The sequence below is a fragment of the Gobius niger genome (genome assembly GCF_951799975.1).
Source record: "Gobius niger genome assembly, chromosome: 5".
Taxonomy (NCBI): Eukaryota; Metazoa; Chordata; class Actinopteri; order Gobiiformes; family Gobiidae; genus Gobius; species Gobius niger.
The window spans coordinates 28,412,081-28,430,487 of NC_136856.1; the positions used below are offsets into that span (position 1 = coordinate 28,412,081).

At 41.6% G+C, this 18,407-nt stretch overlaps 1 protein-coding gene across 1 annotated transcript in view; it reads left to right on the forward strand.

Annotated features, from left to right (window-relative positions):
• neil3 (nei-like DNA glycosylase 3) overlaps nucleotides 1–18,407 on the forward strand; it is a 34,421-nt gene that overhangs the window by 15,316 nt on the left and 698 nt on the right. The window contains exons 7-9 of the mRNA XM_079557280.1: nucleotides 6,748–6,914; nucleotides 10,213–10,627; nucleotides 16,877–17,069. Of these exons, the coding sequence (XP_079413406.1) occupies nucleotides 6,748–6,914; nucleotides 10,213–10,627; nucleotides 16,877–17,069 (775 nt within the window). The remainder of the gene's footprint in view (nucleotides 1–6,747; nucleotides 6,915–10,212; nucleotides 10,628–16,876; nucleotides 17,070–18,407) is intronic.

The window sequence follows — 18,407 nt, forward strand, 5'->3', positions numbered from 1 at the left end:
GTCAACAATCTCTTACCGTCTCACAATAGGGCCTCATAGTTTTGACAAAAAACAAACAAACTGAGATTGTTCTGACAGATATTGCGATTGGATTTGTGTGTTATATTTTTTGGATTTGTTTGTGTGCACATTGTGGTATTCATTTATTACATTTCAGCTTCATGTAGCAACAAGATGCAAATCTAAAAGAGGCAGCAAACAGGCCATTTTAGGGGTTTTCAGAAAAGCATCTTCAAGTGCATTTGACTTTTTTATATGGATAACATCTGTTGTAATAATTATCATTTTATTTCAGTGAAGCGGCCATTTTTGTGAAGAAATGTTTGGAAGAAATGTTTTAAGCTACTGACAGGAAGTGACACAGATAGAGTTGACTTAACATGGTCGGCATGGCAACAGTTTAAAATTGTTTGCCTCTATCTATGTCACTTCCTGTCAGTGTCCAATGAGGAAGTGAAGCTATAAACATCACAAAAAATGTCACACAAAAGAAAGCTGGGTCAAATTGTGAGCAATGTCTTGCATATACAGTGCCTCTAGAAAGTACTAATGCACCTTGAACTTTTGCACTTGTCATGTTTGTAAAGATTTATTTTTATTTTTTTTAATTACTGAACGTTCTCACACACAAGTAACAGACAACTGTGAAGTGAAAGCAAAATGATACATGATTCTGTTATTTTTCAGAAAATAGAAAAGTGAAAAGTGGGGCGTGCATAAGTATTCATACAGCATTTTCTGAGTGCATTAAATTACCTTTATAACATTCCTAATGACTGCAGAATGTTCACTCATTACCAGTGTTGGGAACGTTACTTTTAAAAAGTAATTAGTTATAGTTACTCACTACTTGTTCCAAAAAGTAACTGAGTTAGTAACTGAATTACTCTATAATAAAAGTAACTCGTTACCAGGGAAAGTAACTATTTGTGTTGCTATATGTCAAAGAATTTTGTTTTTTTGTTGTTGCTGTTTTCACAAGTCAATTGAAATGGTTAGAACAGACAGGTGTTCAAAGATGTTCAAAGATGTTCATAGTAACTGAATGAACTGAATGGGGGGTGAGTGGGGGAGGCCCCTGTGACTGAGTGGTATTGTATTTGCGCCGCTGTTTTATTAATGTAGGAATATGGCCGTATTCAAAGAGAATGGGGAGGAACAAGAGTAACATGTGCCAACGATCAGGGCAGACTTTACGCACAAGCATGATGTCTCTCCGTGAAACAATCGACAGCAAATATAAGTTTACATGCCCCAGAAGGTTAGTGGCCTTGCACTGTTCTATGGAGCGGAGAGCGGGGAGAGAGGAAGAAGAAAGGCGCTGAGAGAGAGAGGGAGAAAGACGTGTCTCCACCGCGTCCACTGCGTCTTTGGGTTAAAAATAAGTTCCAACACTACTGATCAATGATCACCAACTTGATTCTCCCCTGCGGCTGCACCGCGCTGTGGGGATGACAAGCCGCGGGTCGGGGACACAAGTAGTTTATGGAGCAGAGAGCGCGATGCAGTACTCTGCACGGACAGTCAGATGTGCGTGTTCTGCTCCGTCAGACTCCGCCCACCCTCTCCACTGCTCTCCCCATGCTGACACCGCGGCGCTTCATTCAGCCCAATTGTAACGTGCCACTTTGTTTACCCAGTAACGATAACGGCGTTGTAACGACGAGGAGAGTAATGAATTAGATTACTCCGTTACTGAAAAAATAACGCCGTTACCTAACGCCGTTCTTTTAAACGGCGTTATTCCAAACACTGCTCATTACCCTAACATTTAAATAGAGGCCACCTGTGTGAAATCGAGTCTCTGTATAATTACAGCTGTTCTTTTAGGCCCTCAGAGCTGTGGTCGGAGTGTTTTGGTCACTAAACAACATCGTGAAGGCCAAGGAGCACCAGAGAGGTCAGGGATAAAGTTGTGGAGAAATTTAAAGCAGTGTTAAGTTATACAAAGATTTCCCAAGATTTGAACATCTCACGGAGCATGGGCTAAAATGTCAGTCTCTAAATGTGCAAATCTTGTAGAGTCATACAAACGACTTGCTGCTGTTATTGCAGCAAAAGGGGGTTCCACAAAGTATTAATACATGCTGTATGAATACTTACGTATGCATTCCCCACTTTTCGGTTTTCTATTTTTTTAAAAATAACAGAATCATGTATCATTTTGCTTTCACTTCACAGTTGTCTGTTTGTTGTGTGTGAACGTTCAGTAAAAAAATTCAAAATAAAATCTTTATGTAAACTAAAACAGATTGGCAGAACATAAACAGGCCATACGTACAGGGAATCCTCTATACCCCATGGCACTGCATTTTAAACACTCTAACCATGGACTTAACTCCTTAAAAGCGTTTGGTATAGATCACATCCCTGAGCCATTAAGAGGAGGCGACAGACTTAAAAGTCTCCTACAGAGGGAGTCCTTCTGGATCTACACTCTTAAAGCAACAGAGTATCCAGGTCTCAATGGGGTACTGGACTTCACCCCTTTTCTTTAATGCTTCTGTTTATAGAAGATGTTTGTATATATATATGACTGTAAATAATTTGTAGATATTTGTATATCATCCTGATATGTATTTTTGTGTTCCTTGTATTCTGAATTCCTGCTCATAGGATTTACTGTGTGTCTGACTCTTGGTGTTTTGCTCAGGGTGCATATAGCCTAATGAATTCATGCACAGAGAGACTTAGACTCGGGGACTAATAAGCTACATAAAAGTGTTGAATGAATGCAACAAGCTGAATACTGCTGCTTGTTTTATGAAAATCCTTCTCATATTAATGTCAGAAACCTGATCCGCTGGGGCGATCGGCTTTTGGGACCACGTCTACCCTCTGTGCGATGAAATTATAATTCTGTAGTCAAACCCAGCCAACGGGTTGCGAGACGCACAGTTACGGTGAGACTAGTTTGCAGTTTGCACAGAGCGAGACACACGTGGAGTTATAGCGCGCTGCAGAGCAAACATCTCCTGCAGACACTTTTGATTGGCCAGCGAGCCAAAGGCAGTGAGGCTCCATAATTCTGACTGCAGACCCTATCTATTACTCAAATGGTGGATTCGTAAGCCAGGGAAAAAAACAACAACAACATCAGCCTTTTTCAGTTAGGATACCGCTGTAGGCAAAACCTCAATATCGATGTGCTAAAGGTGAAGGTAAAGTGTGCAGCTCTATTCTACTGTCTACTCTTACCGTCTTATGCATGTATACACTTCATTATCAATTCAAAATGGAAAATATCAATGCCACGATACACAAATGAATGTTCAATATGCATGATGTATATTTCTACTCCACTGATGTGTTAAAGCAGTACTAAGTAACTCTTCCCCCTAGAGGCCATAAGCGCAACTGCAGGTGTCGTAGCAAGTTACGATTTTTTTACTTATTAATTGTCTTGGAGAGTAAATACTACGCTGACAGGAAAGGCAAAGGGGGAGAGGGTCACTGTGCATCCAATTATACAATAGAAATATTTTTTTTCACTCAAACTTGGCTGTAAATACTGTTTAAAGTGACGTTAGCCCGCAGTTAGCTTTGCCCGTTAGCATGTAAGCTTCTTCTTCGTGATTTCATTAGTGTGTATTGCTTTCTCCGGACCGGTGGCAGTCAAGTTGCAAACATGGTTTTCTGTCCAGAGACACCAGGGGGAGACGAAAGACCCTCCAATCATCCCATTAACACTTGTACTACCCCCACAGGGACTACAAAAAGGATTTATTAAGGTAAACACGTTACTTAGTACTGCTTTAAAGACGTGCTTTTTTTTTTCCGTTAAAAATTCATCATCCAAAAATTTCACCACAAACATCATCCAAATCCACATCTTTTGGAGAACACTTTCTAAATGCTGACACGAGGCCTTTTTTCTTTAAACAGCCTCCCTGTGCCAGGCTGCCACTTTCACACAGGTACAGCCTAAAAACACATCAAACCGATTTTCCCGTTGAGCGAGAAGCCTCAGACTTTTTAACTAATGGGTTGAACTTGCGAGGGAGGCCATCTTTGCAGGCAGATGGACTTGGCAGAAGCGGGAGGTGTTGCGAGGGGGGAAAATGCATGCGCATGTTTGCCAGGCGGGGCACGGGCTCAACACCTCCTGGGCTGTGTTTGAGCAGGGCTTCGGCTGGGGTTAGCGCCGAAAGCCCGTACAGAGCGTTCCGCAGCTGATAATGCAATCTGTGGGGGGACGTTTGAGGAGACGCCGCTCGCTCCCGCCCGACTGTTGGCGCGGCACAATCCGCTCGTTTGTTAAACACAGTGTTAGCTTGTGTGCTCAGGGCAACGCAAGGAAAACACGCTGTCTGTTGTCATTTTGCTCCTTAGTCAAATTGTTTATGTAAAGGGAAACTGTGGACTCGGGCTGAATACAATGAGAAAAATGTTTGATCACTGTCAACTGTTGTGCATTGCAGTTGTGACACAGAGTAAGAAGATACTGTGATAAACCAGACTAAAGAGGACCATTTTAATGATAATTATGCTTTTTGCAGGTATTTGGTAATAACATCAAACATATCTTCATTAATGTCTTACACTTAGATGGTTAGAAAAGGCAATTTGGATCGAAAACAACTGAAACTAAATATCCAGCAGTTTCACTTCCTGGTTATTCAAGTAAGCTAACTCTAAGCTCCTCCCACCCCGTTCTCTTGCTCCCCCTTGTTGCGTAGCTGTTTCAATGAACAGGAGACGAGAAGGAAAACTAAGTTAGTGCAGCAACCACAGTATTTAAATGATTGACAATATATGAATTGGGGGTGGGAGTAAATAAGTGTGTTCTTCCTACTCCTTTTTGAGCTAAAATGTTATTTATTTTATTTTGTTGGCCAATTATAGGGGCAAAGGAAGTATGTTGTACTTATGAAAGGTAAAGATCTTGGACAGATATGGCATGTACCCTTGTCTCTGTATTTGTTCTTGAACACCATTTGTATAGTTTTATTTATATGGCTCGAAATAAAATGTTCAATTCAACAGTGTACAGTGAAGCTATGGTGACTGTCTTTACTTCACATTAAAAGGATTAAGCTTAGCAAGAGATGGAGAGGGGAGGAAAGCATTTACTGGATACATAAGATACCTCATGGAGGAGATTCAAAGATGCATGAGTGGGCAAATCACAGCTCCTGGTTTGTTTTTTGTTTTTATCAGAGAACGACATACATTGTAACATAAAGCTCTAAAAGAATGTAAAAGCTACAAACTATTCTCACCGCTATTCACAAACGACAAGTGTTTCGTGAGCCGTAGGTCGGACTGGGCCACAAAATAATTATTGAGCAGGTTGGGGCGGTCAAAAAAAAAGCTGATTGCCTCAATGCTTGTATCATTGTATTGTATAAAGCCGCGCCTATTTCTAACATCTTTACAGACGGTTTCTGACGTAAATATGAGTCAGATTTTCATAAAACAAGCAGCGTTTTGCAGCTTGTGATTGAGAGAATGCTTTTATGGAGCTGAATAGGGATGAAAGAGTGTGAGGGCGCCACATTTATTTGAGAATGTTTGAAACTAAGCAGGATTTTCTGACAACTCCATAAATCTTGCAGACGTGTAACTTGTTGCTGCGTGAAGCTGAAATGTAATAACTGAGTAACATGATGTTTAACAGCCATTTTAGAAGTGCTGTGTGCTGTACTGTATATGCTGCTCAAAGCTCAGTTGCATGAAAAATAAAACATATGCTCTCTATAAAATATTGAAATCGCAAATTGATCTGTCAGAATGATTATTTTTGGGTCAAAGTTGCCCTACTTAACGCAACCATGAAAAGCACATCTATTCTGAAATGCATATTACGGCGCATGCACTTTATGCAGCTTGTTCAGTTTGACTCACAATCAAAGGAGAGAGGAACTGGAAAACGCCTCCCTTTATGAAAGGTTTTGAACACAATGTCCGAGACCATCAATATTGAAATATCGATCGATCGTCTTCGAGCATTTGAGTAAAACTTCTGTGAGAAAGGTCTATCGCAAATTTGTCATTAACAAAAAAAGCTGAAATATGACAAACCCAGTGTGATGGAGAATTATAGAGTTAATTCGGCCATAGCACATTCCTTTCGAATCTTATCATATTGTACTGTCAAAGGGGAACATTCAGGCGCCGACCTTCTACATGACTTGTGGCCTAGTCAACGTGGCACATTGTCCGAGAGGTAGACTGTTAGTGCCTACGTCTAACCGAGGCTATATAGCTCTCTTCATGTGGAAGTATCCCCAGACTCTGAATGATCAATGCTCTGAACATTGTGTTGACTGTTCAAATGTCTCCAGGCCTGTAATACGGTAATAAACTTCTAACATGTAAGACATCCAGACCGTGTCCCGTCTCTCCATCCACATCTCCTCCGGACTCCTTTAGTATTTCCCTAACACAGTGTATCCTTGTCTTGGCTGAAATCAAATCGGCTGCGCTTCGGGGCTTCAACAACTCATGAAGATTCATCATGATTGATCTATAATTAAAATAATTATCACATAATCGTGTTTAATCATGGCTTAATTGTCACCGTCTTGATACACAGACTCTTAAACCCGCCGTACACTTAAATATGAGATTTTGTTACCAATGCAGAAGGAATAATATTACAGTTTTGGAGGGGAAAAAACATCTGTCTATAAACAACGTCATATGGACCATAATAATGTAAAGTATGTAAAACAAACACCCGAGGAGACAAATATCGAGCCCAGCAAACAATAATTGCACTTTTGTTTCTGTGTTGTTTCCCAGTGCCCTGCCGGTGAGGAACAGTCTTATCGGCTGGGCGTACAGAGAGCAGGAGATGGACGCCAGTGTGGGCAAGAGAGAGGAGGAGGACTGGACCTGTGGGGTGTGCACGCTCATCAACCCTCCCACCGCTGCCGCCTGCGACGCCTGCCTCACCCCCAGACCCAAGGGTGAGCGCGCACCCAATGAGGTCAATCTTAAAAGCTCGGGATCGTGAGTCGCTAGCGCGTGACTTCATTAAGGATAATCGCCTCTATATGGTACAGTATTCTGCGCAGATGTGCATCGAGACAAATGGCTCCGTTGGCGTTGCCTGGTTTGCCGCCTGATTTACTCCGTGTTTTCTGCTCAACAGCAAGACAGTCTGGTACGGCTTCATAGAGGGTCGGATTGCCTCTTCCAGTGCAATCACAGTGCAGCAAATTCATCTGTCAAACCGAAGTCTTTTCTAGTTTGCTTCTGTTGTTAAAAGAGCAACTGGCTTTTGTGAAGGTCTCTTCAAAAAATAAGATGTACTTTGCCATAGGAAGGGACAGCTGCTTTCGTCAAGAAACCAGAGCCTTTTTAGCTATGCACCGTCGCTCCTTGTCACAGGGAACAGTGAATGGTGCCGGACGAACCTTATTTCACGAACTTTAGCCCGGGTTTGGAGCGGTTACCCAACTGCTTTTTGTGTTATTCATTTGCTGTGGCGTGCCAACATGGGGGCACACTGCAGCTACTATGCCGCGCTGAAAGTTTGTTCACCTTTTACAGGGTAAGGTCTGTTATTGAAGTTGGCTCGGTATGAATATGGACTTGCCCTTCGTTGCGGGGCGGTTCTAAAAGACTCAAAGACTGCACGAGCTGAAGGGTAGGGCTGGGTATTGTTAAACGATGCTAGTATGGTAGCATCGTTTAACCAGTAATACCAGTATGCATGGAAAGCAGATATTGAATTTTTTTTATATATCTTTTGATTTGATGCTGTTGGTCAAGGGACAGCATTAAATAAAGTGACTTGGTTGTTTCAGCTCAAATTAATTATTTTGTTTCCCCCAATTATTGTTTATTTTTTCCCATTTTTTCCCTTCTTTTTTGCCCAATGTCTGCCCTATTTAATTTTTTTTCTTCCTTTTTTTGTTAATCTTCCTCATTTTTTTATTACTAATAGTTTCCCCCATTTCCCCGTCCAATTAATTCCCAATATATTATTTGCCAAAACATTTTTTGACACAATTTCTTCCAATTTTCTCAATTTTTTTCCAAAATTATTCCCAATTTTCCACACATTCTTGGCTTAACTCGATATTGTACATTTGCAGATCTTCCACACAAAATATTTGTCATTCTAGTTAGACGACAAATATTTTAGTATAGGTACTACAAAAACAATTGTTCAGGTATCGGTATCAAAAAACAAGTATTGCTAAAGTACCAAAAAAAAAAAAAAATTGTTCCTGGTTAAGGCCTGGTTGATGCACCAATTCACAATAACATTATAAAACGATCCCATTAATCCTGAATATAATGATTGGTCATTACTTTGTGGTACTATGACAGCCGTGCTCCCCTAGTCTAAAGTGCAGAGTTGGCAGCTTTTATATCAAATGTAGACGACATACTGAAGTAAGTCAACACTGGTTTATGATAAAGAGTATTTGTTGCGTCCCTAGTTCATGATCTGCTTTAAAACACTCAAACTATCAGCGTACCTCTGATCCTCTTGTTCCATCATTACAGTGTGATTATTAGGGCTTGTATCCTCCACAGTGTACAGTGGAGGAGGGGGGGGTGGGGGGCTCTCTGCTGAAGGGCACATTCATTTAGCAGTTGATGGAGGCTACAGTAATATTTATTCCCAGCTCTCCTAATGACTGATGTTCGGCATTCAGGGCCGCCATTACAGATATAATTAACTTTTTATATGGGGACATTTCCCTGGGTCCTGCGCGGGGGTTTCATCAACACGACAGATTGCACATGGCCGCTGCTCACTTGTTAATTTAACGGCGCGGTTTGAAATTTGAAGTTAACCTGCATTTTATGGCTGGCTTGTTTATTGTAGTGGAAGCAGATGTTCAAATTAGAAACGTGACCAGACAGATTTTTGAGTTCTGTTCGGTTTGGAGTATGTTCCTGATACTCACTCCTATCACTGCAGAGACTTAAAGGTCGAGTCATAACCAATCTGTGACCCCAGATACAACGTGAACATGTTTACATCTATTTTTTGGATTTGTAATGTTTTATTCACAATTACACATTGCTAAAACATTTCACATAATGTTAAGATTCTTTACGTTTACATTTGCCTAACAGTGAGTTGCCAGATAGTGTGGGTAATGCCAGTATTCAGTAAACCACTTTTTCTAAAACTGAAACGAGTACTTTGATATAACTAACAACATTTAGCTCTGGCGTGTGGTGTCGGTATATACCCAATACTGGTATCGGTATCGGTGCATCCATCATAAAATTTAGCTCATAAATTTCATAGAAGACCTGAACTTTCCCAGGAGAGGGACGTCTCCAGCTCGTTTCCATGGAGATGTTGACTAAACACAGCAAAGTATGAGATTTAAAAAAGGTTAGGTTCTCATCCAAATCCATTCTGTGCAAAAATATGTGCAAAAACTGCAAAAATATAGCATTTGCTACTTATTAGGAGCATGTTTTGTATTCCTGGCAACAGTTGAATCCAAAATGTTACGCAGTGTGCCTTGAAACCCTCAGACAGTGGTAATAACGCTGGGAAGAGCATCTGTGTTTGTCAGGGCATACTGTAGTTTCACTGAAATATGAACATAAATATTTACCCCAAATCACTGCACTGGGCACTGTTTTATTCAGATGTACGGTGTTCTTGCATGCTACACACATTGTATGGAGTCAATGGACTCATCCATTGGTAAATTAGTAAAACTAAGTGTCTATCTAAGAACAACAAGGTTAGGAAAATAGTTTGGCTTAGGTTTATATAGCATAATCATTTTGGGAGGCTGCTACCCTTATTTAAATGGTTTGTACAGAAGAATAAAGCTCCTGCGCACTGTCCGTCTTGCAAAAAGTGAGATAATATCTTTACAAGTTTCTTAGGACAACATTTCAAATAGATAAAAATGGTTAATTACTGGCATAATGTCAAGAACTATTTCCCTAAAAGAGGGAATGGCTTTTTGATAATAAAAATAAGCTCCAATGTTATACAAAAAGATTAAGACATTAAGCAATGTGTCCCTTTGAGAAATATGTATACTGCTACAATATTTATACAATGTCTTTTTACAAACCATCTGAAGCATGTTCCATTTTTTATTTTGCAAACATGTTTAGGTTGATGCTCCATTTTTGTTGATTTGTATGAATATTTTTTGCTGCATTTTGTTTAGTTTTTGTTCTTCGAAACAGCATCCTCGATTTGATCTCGTCGGCAATACTATCAGTGTATTTCATATTGTTAATCCCTGGTTTCCTTTCCCTTCACAGCCCACATCGACGGCGTTTGTGCCGAAGCATCGTCCTTCACCAGCCACCTGATCAAATACCCCTGCACCGCCTTCACGAAGCCAGACCAGGAGCTCAAACTCAACTGGAGGTCCGCGTTTGGAACCTCCACCCTGGTTTTCTCCGACTTAACCCCCAACCAGACGGCGAAAAAGCCCCAGCCCCAGCCGCTCCACTCCCCACGCGCCACTCCAAATCAAAATTCCACCGTCTCCGCGCAAGGTTCACATAAATACGCCGTGTGCCAAGGGACAACAAGCCCCAATTATGCCTCTGGTGGCTGGCACAGGCAAAGCACAGCGGCGCGCTCCGGTGGGGAAACGCTGGCCTCCTACAGTCACCCAGCCAAGAAAATGAGAATTGATAACGGCGCTGCGCAAGGAACCCCCAACTCACGGTGAGAGGAGAGCGACTGCTGTTTGCGCACTCATGAATACGTTTATACAGGGACTTTTAAGTGGCAGGGGGAAGGAGGGTGGAAATTTCTGCACAGTGTTAAGTTTAGAAAGACTCGATGGCTGCATGTTTAAACTGCATTATGATGGTTTACAGTCAGAGCAGAGATTTATCATCAATTTGACTAAAACTAAATGTCAGGACAAATTTCCATAGACCAATAAAAGCCCTTCTGAAAATGAAGTGTCTAACAACTTCCAATGACAGTTTGAAAAATCCTCATTTCATTTAAATGCCAGAGAAACATGGACCTTCTCCAAGGCCAGCAATACCATACACTTTATAAGCTGGAAAAAAAAATCATAAAAGTGTAAAGTTGACTAGATAAGTTTTAGATTTAGTCAACTATGGCTACACGGGGTCCACATTTGAAGGGGCTTCTACACCCCTGAAGATTGTTGCTGGACTTCACTCAATAAACAGGCTGGAAGTTGTCTTTATGTTGTCTTTATCAGTGTCAGGCAGTTAAAAAAAACCTTAGAAAAAGGTTTTACATAAAGAAAAACAATAAATTGCAGTAGCATTTGTAAACACGGAATTAAAACAGAATCAACCAGTATGAGGTTTATAAGTTTTAGGAGGAACGTATAAAGGTAAGTAATAATAACTTTTTGGTACAGGTAAGTAACACCAGGTTTTTAGGACTATGCATTTGACCATGTAAACCTTTAAGATTGTAGCCTTTAATCACTTTTAACGATGTAGCATGAACTGTGCATTACTATTTTTAGCAAGCTACACCCGTCAACGTGATGTTTGAAGAAAGCTGGGAAATTACAACACTTTCAGAATTGATGAATATTTGAATAGTGATGAACCAAAAGAGACAACCTCCCAAAGTGACCATTAACCAAATAGTAACTTTTCAAATGAACATGATCATTTTAAAGAAAATAATGCAACAAGTGTTTACGTCATATTCTGAGATGGCAAAAATAAACACTTGACAGCCATAGCCACTCTTACCGGCAGCCCCTTCAGCTTCTCTGTGTGAGTTTGATCCGTGTGTTTGTAGCAGCTCCTCCACACTTTGCCACGTCTGCTCCGCTCCCTGTGCACGTCAGGACGACTGAGCACGAGAGGACTAGTAAAAGTCGAGCTAAAAAGAGTTTTTCACGAAATCTTGACTGAAACTAAATAACATTTCTGTCAAAATGATGTGGAGGAAAAAAAAACATATTTAATATTTTATAGAAATACTAAGAAAGAGTTAGGGATGAACTGTGAAATTAGGCCTATTGCGATGTCCATAGTGCTGAGAAAAGCATACCTGTAGCTAGGGCTGGGTACCGTTAAACGATACCAGTCTGATATCGGGGGGAAAAAACGTATGGTACTACCAGTGTTGAAAATATTTAAGTATCTTTTGTCTTTAGATCCAAGTTTTGATGCGGTTTCGTCCAGGAACAGCATTAAAGAAAGTGACTTGGTTGTTCCATTTTTTTAATAATTTTTTTCTTGCCCAATGTTTTTTTTTTTACAATTTTTTTGGAGATGAAACTGATTTTGTAAATTTGCAGATCACACATTATTGTTCTGTTTCCTGGTAATATTTTAGTACCGGATTTTCTGGACTACAAGTCGCTTCGGAGTACAAGACGCACCAGCCAAAAAAAATAGCCGTATTGAAGAAAATAAAAACAGGCTGAATAGGCGTACGGTTTGCTAACGTAGCATGTTGATTATGTTCATTATGATCATGGGAGCACAAACAACAAACTAAATAGGTGTCTGGTATGTTAACGTCACATAAAGAGTTAAAAAGATAACTATAGCATAAAGAACCAAAACTCTCGATCTCACTCCATATCACTAAGTCCATAGATACAGACGGCATCTCTGGAATCGTCCATATATGGTCATTTTTTAAAACAGTTAAGGGGGAAAACAATTTTGAAAAAATGTAAATGTTCTCTAATTATTCAAAAACTACTGTAACAAATGCTGAATTATGAATATAGTTTTCTTCTAAATAAAGATACAAAGACATGGGGTGGAGCAAGGTGGTTCAACAGCCCATAAATACATAAATAACGGAGAATGCTAACTTGATGCTACATGTTAGCATCGGGCTAATGCTAACGGTTAGCTAGCGCTAGCTACAACTGCCGTTTTTTCACTTAACTACTGAACAATCTTTTGCGTCAAAATATCCTTATGGGCCCGATTTACACTTGACTTTATTTATGTGTGATAAATAAGTTGATATTCCACCAGAAAATGGCTAAAAAGAGTGGAAAATTGTGTTTCTCTTAAGATTCTATTTTCCCCCTTGGTGAAGCCACGCCCCCTTCTATGACGAGATGCCGTCTGTATCTATTGAAATCTCCATCCGCGGTGTCACTTCTGAACAATCGCCTTGGCAACTCCCTGAGCACAGTGGCGTAACTGCACCATTGACAAGCCTCTCCCGGCAGCGCGTCTTTCAAGCTCTCATTTGCGATCTCTTTCCGCTAAATGTGGCCATCTAGCTTTTAGCCCGTGATTAGCTTTGCTTTGTTTTCTTCACTGCGGTAAGAGTAACCTCCGCTTTCTGCACACTCCAAACTTTTTCTGCTGCTCGATTAGCCTGCAGCGCCCTCTAGCGGCATGTGAAATTATATGTTTGAAAAAAAAGTCTCTCCGGAGTATAAGACACACCCCCAGCCAAACTATGAAAAATAGTGTGACTTATAGTCTAGAAAATATGGTATAGGTATCAGAATAGTATCGTTCAGACATCAGTATCAAAAAAATGTAACGTACCCAGCCCTACCTGTAGCTGGACATAATTTTACTTTGCCATTTCACACATTTAATTAAAGGAATGACAGGGTCTTGATGTAACCCCGTTATATGATCAATTAATCTCCTCATGAATTACTTTAGCATCTTTGCAGAGATACTGCAAGGAAGAAAAGATGGAAGGTGGAAATTTCAAAGCGGGATTGTTAAGAATAGAAACACGGATAGCTGCGTGCAACGCTATCATGACCCATATATGTTTCATGCGTTGTTCTGTGTAGTTGATCTGTGGCTGGCGTGTCGTGAAGGTAAGGGAGGCATGGGCAGGTATGGTGAACAAGAATAATTCCTCCTGCTGGAACTAGCGTCCCCCGAGGCAGACGGGAGATTTCTTGAGCTTTCTTTTTTTCCTTTCCTTCTTTCTAAAAGTGCCATAAACAAGACCCTTACACAGCAACCAGGCCTCAGAGGAGTTAGTTAATTCGTAAAGTAGTGGGTAGGATAACAGGGTGAGTGGCTTTGTAAATGTGGAAAACATGAACCTTTCCAAACCTGACTGTGCTGCCAGAATTTCCTGCCCTGATTAATAATGCTATAATATGAAGAGTAGGAGCACATAAACCTTCTTGTTTCAGCCTCGTACTCCTACTCCTTTACTCCATTACTTTTTTATAATGTGAACCTTAGAAAGAATCAGAATGTGAACTGCTCAAATAAACTACTACAACTAAAATGACCAGGGTAATTCCAAAACATCTCGAATGGTCAAAATCCATTGTCAGTATGTCATGTAAATCACTTTCTTATTGGTTGACCCTCTTTGCTGGGAGACCGATGATTACTGTGATTGATTATACTGCTCTGTTTGCTTTGTTAATGTGACTCTTGACATCAGGCCAGGGCGATGTGGCCCGTCACAGTATGAAAATTAAATACTGTGATAACAATATAATTGGCAAAATAAATGATAACAGAGAAAATGGCCGCGTCCAGCGTGCTGTGACATGCCATCAACTAATTTCACTTTGGTCAGCAGCTCTCTGCGACCGTTAGGGCGATTGTCATCAGAGAAAGTGTCTTGAGATGAGGCACACATTTAAATCAGCACAATGCTCAGAGTCTGCCCTTCTGTGAACACGGTCAGCTGGCTCTGAAGATCGTAGTTTGGCAATGCCGGTGCACATTTAAATGACTGATTAAAATGAACAAAATGTTATTAAGCCAGATCAGGAACGAGCCTAAATATATTTTATTTACCGGATTAAGGAATGTTTCATCAACAATTCATTAATAGATTACTTTGGAAACAAATATAATCTATAGATGGAAACAAATTAAATGAATTACACTTTAGTTTAGTTCTAGTATAAGTATAGCAGCAGATAGAAAATCGTGGATCATTTCTCGCTATGGGGATGAAACATTCCAAAGCCAGTGTCAGAACCGCAGAAAAATGTTCAGTCTTGCTCATGAACACAACATTTTGAACTGTGAATGGAAAAAAAAACAAAGAGCTAGTTTAAGAATAGCTACAATCAGTGAATAATTATCATTGTTGAGGAAACAGCTCCACACTGTGTCCGTGAATCATCCCCTTTGTGATGTCTTTAATCGGTAAGTACTCAAGCATAATGATGATCTAATCACTGGGTCTTAAAGCGCACATTCACTTAAGCAATAGCAGCTAGTAGATTATCTGCTGAAGGAACCATGGATGTTTTTGTGCTCACAATCTACAAAACTGCATCGTAGGCTGCATACATTGAATTTAATAACAATATAAAAGGGACAGTAGCTGTAATGACATAAACCAACAAGAGAAAACTTTTCGCAAGCAAATGCTATTGACGTGATCACAGTGGGATTCAGCTGCTAGGTGTAAAGGCGCTAACCGTCGTCTCTATGAATTGAATTACCTGAAGCAACATATTTTACATATTTAGTCATATTTCATATTTGATCTCTGCCCATTCATTTCAATGGACGAGAGCTTCTATTTCTAAGCGTTCGACCGCGTCCCTCGTGGTGCCCTGTGGGGGGTGCTCCGGGAGTATGGGGTCCGGGGCCCTCTGCTAAGGGCTGTCCGTTCCCTGTATGACCGCAGCAGGAGCTTGGTTCGCATTGCCGGCAGTAAGTCAGACCTGTTCCCGGTGCGTGTTGGTCTCCGCCAGGGCTGCCCTTTGTCACCGGTTCTGTTCATTACTTTTATGGACAGAATTTCTCGGCGCAGCCAGGGGCCGGAGGGTGTCCGGTTTGGGAGCCTCAGAGTCTCATCTCTGCTGTTTGCAGATGATGTTGTTCTGTTGGCTTCAACAAACCAGGACCTTCAGCACGCACTGGGGCGGTTTGCAGCCGAGTGTGTAGCGGCCGGGATGAGGATCAGCACCTCCAAATCCGAGGCCATGGTCCTCCACCGGAAAAAGGTGGCTTCCCCTCTCCAGGTCGGTGGGGAGTCCTTACCTCAAGTGGAGGAGTTCAAGTATCTCGGGGTCTTGTTCACGAGTGAGGGACGGATGGAGCGTGAGATCGACAGACGGATCGGTGCAGCGTCAGCAGTGATGCGGTCACTGTATCGGTCTGTCGTGGTGAAGAGGGAGCTGAGTCGGAGGGCAAAGCTCTCGATTTACCGATCGATCTACGTTCCCACCCTCACCTATGGTCATGAGATTTGGGTCATGACCGAAAGGACAAGATCGCGAATACAAGCGGCCGAAATGAGTTTCCTTCGCAGGGTGGCTGGGCGCACCCTCCGAGATCGGGTGAGGAGCTCAGCTACCCGGGAGGAGCTCGGAGTAGAGTCGCTGCTCCTCCACGTCGAAAGGAGCCAGCTGAGGTGGCTCGGGCATCTGTTTCGGATGCCTCCTGGTCGCCTCCCGCGGGAGGTGTTCCAGGCATGTCCTAGTGGGACAAGGCCTCGTGGAAGACCCAGGACACGGTGGTGGGACTATGTCTCCGAGCTGGCCTGGTGTCGCCTCGGGGTCCCCCCAGAACAGCTGGAGGAAGTGTGTGTGGATCGGGAAGTTTGGGCATCTCTGCTGAGACTGCTGCCCCCGCGACCCGGCCCCGGATAAAGCGGAAGAAAATGGATGGATGGATGGATGGAGAGCTTCTATTTCACCCAGGGGGGGAGCTAACCTTCCCAGTGACGCAAATGTCGCTCCCATGCATACATTAAAATACTCCAAACACCAGTATTTATATCACTTTTTCATTATCAACATTGCTTACCCTAAAAATGTATTGCCTTTATGTAGCTTTGCATTGTGCATGATAAATGATCTTGGTCATCAATCCTATCTCCAGCGTCTAACATTGTGACACCCCTAAACACCCCTATTATCCCGACAGCAGTTTAAAAAGCCCTTTACAGACTCACCCCAACAACTCCCATTGTCCTCTGGACCCGTCATCGCAGCGAGGATGTGTTTGTCTTGTCACTAATAGGACATTTTTCTGTGTTCGCTAGTTTTCCCACGGCAGACGCAGCAGCCGCCGCCAGCCACGGCTCCTCCGCGCTCTCTCGAAGTCCCAGCGCTCCTTGTTGTTCGGCCCACAACAGGCCAGCTGCCCTGCGAGTGGTCCACAAGGATGGGGAGAATAAGGGACGCGTCTTCTACACCTGCTCACTGCCCCGGGAGAGCCAGTGCAGCTTCTTTGAGGTGAGCGGAACAAGTTTATCACTCTGACGTGAGGTAGCAGGGAATACAAACAAGGCAATGTGATCAAACCTTATAGGGGTAGAAGTTGTTTGAAGTAGAAGGTGCATGAAGTTAAAGTAAGGGGTGTAACAAGATCGCAGTACTAATACAATAGTTTGTTTGTTTTTTACTAGAAGCTCTTACCTCGTTTCCAGTTGGGTTGTCAAAATAATTTATACACAGGTAATAATAAATACCAAAACACGTACATTAACAAGAAGGGTGTCAATACGTGTTCTAAAGTAGACCTTTCATGAATAAAGGAGACCTTTGCTCTGCCTGATCCCGTCAGATCTCGGAAGCTAAGCAGGAAGGGTCCGGTTGGTACTTGGATGGGAGACTGTTTGGTAACACCAGGAAGCCAGGGTGAATGTACTGTGTGTGTGAGTGGTTGGTGGTGGTCAGAGGGGTCGATGGCACAGACTGGTCAATCTACCCCAGGGCAGCTGTGGCTACAACTGTAGCTTACCACCACCAAGTATGGAGTGAATGAATGATGCAATGTAAAGTGCCTTTGAGTGTCCATATGCATTATATTATTATTATTGTGTTATCTCTATCTTAAAGTCAAATTTGAAATTCACATTTTGTGGAAACAGCCATTTTCAACGGTAAGCTCCTACATATAAAATGCGCCGTTTAGTTGCAGCTGATTGAGAAGACATTTTACTATATCAATGCTGCCAAAATAACAGTTACTCCTGCTATTATTACATCCAGTAGTAGTTGTAGTTTATGGTGGTTCTTGTGCTAGAAATCAGCAGTGACGGGCCGGGGTACACCTTTAATGCTTACACAAGGCCATGTAATACCATAAATATTGTAATATTTACTTGTGCAATCTTATAGTTTTTCATTGTACATATCGAATCGTATGAATGCTTATAAAACAGTATACGTCACTGTTAAAAGAAGGTGTTTTTAGAATGTTTTCATCAATGTACTGTTTTGGCTAAATTACTGCCTGAGCTTGTTAATCTCCTCCCTCAATACACGATATGTAAGAGCAGTGTTTCCCAACCAGGGGTATGGGGACACTTAGCAGGGAGTACTTGAAAATATTTCTTTTTTTTTTAACACAATAACTAACTAAATATCTCAGTTTAGTGGATAATAGTTTAGGGGTGCTCAGACTCAAGAATCAAGGGGTGCATGAGACAAAAAAAAAAGTTGGGAATCACTGTCAGGAGGTACTTGGTAGTATTTTAGCTTTATTTTGAACACAGCACACCACTCAAAACTAGTAAATCTGAGTTTAGTTGATATCTTTATAAGGGGTACTCGGAGTATAAATAAAAG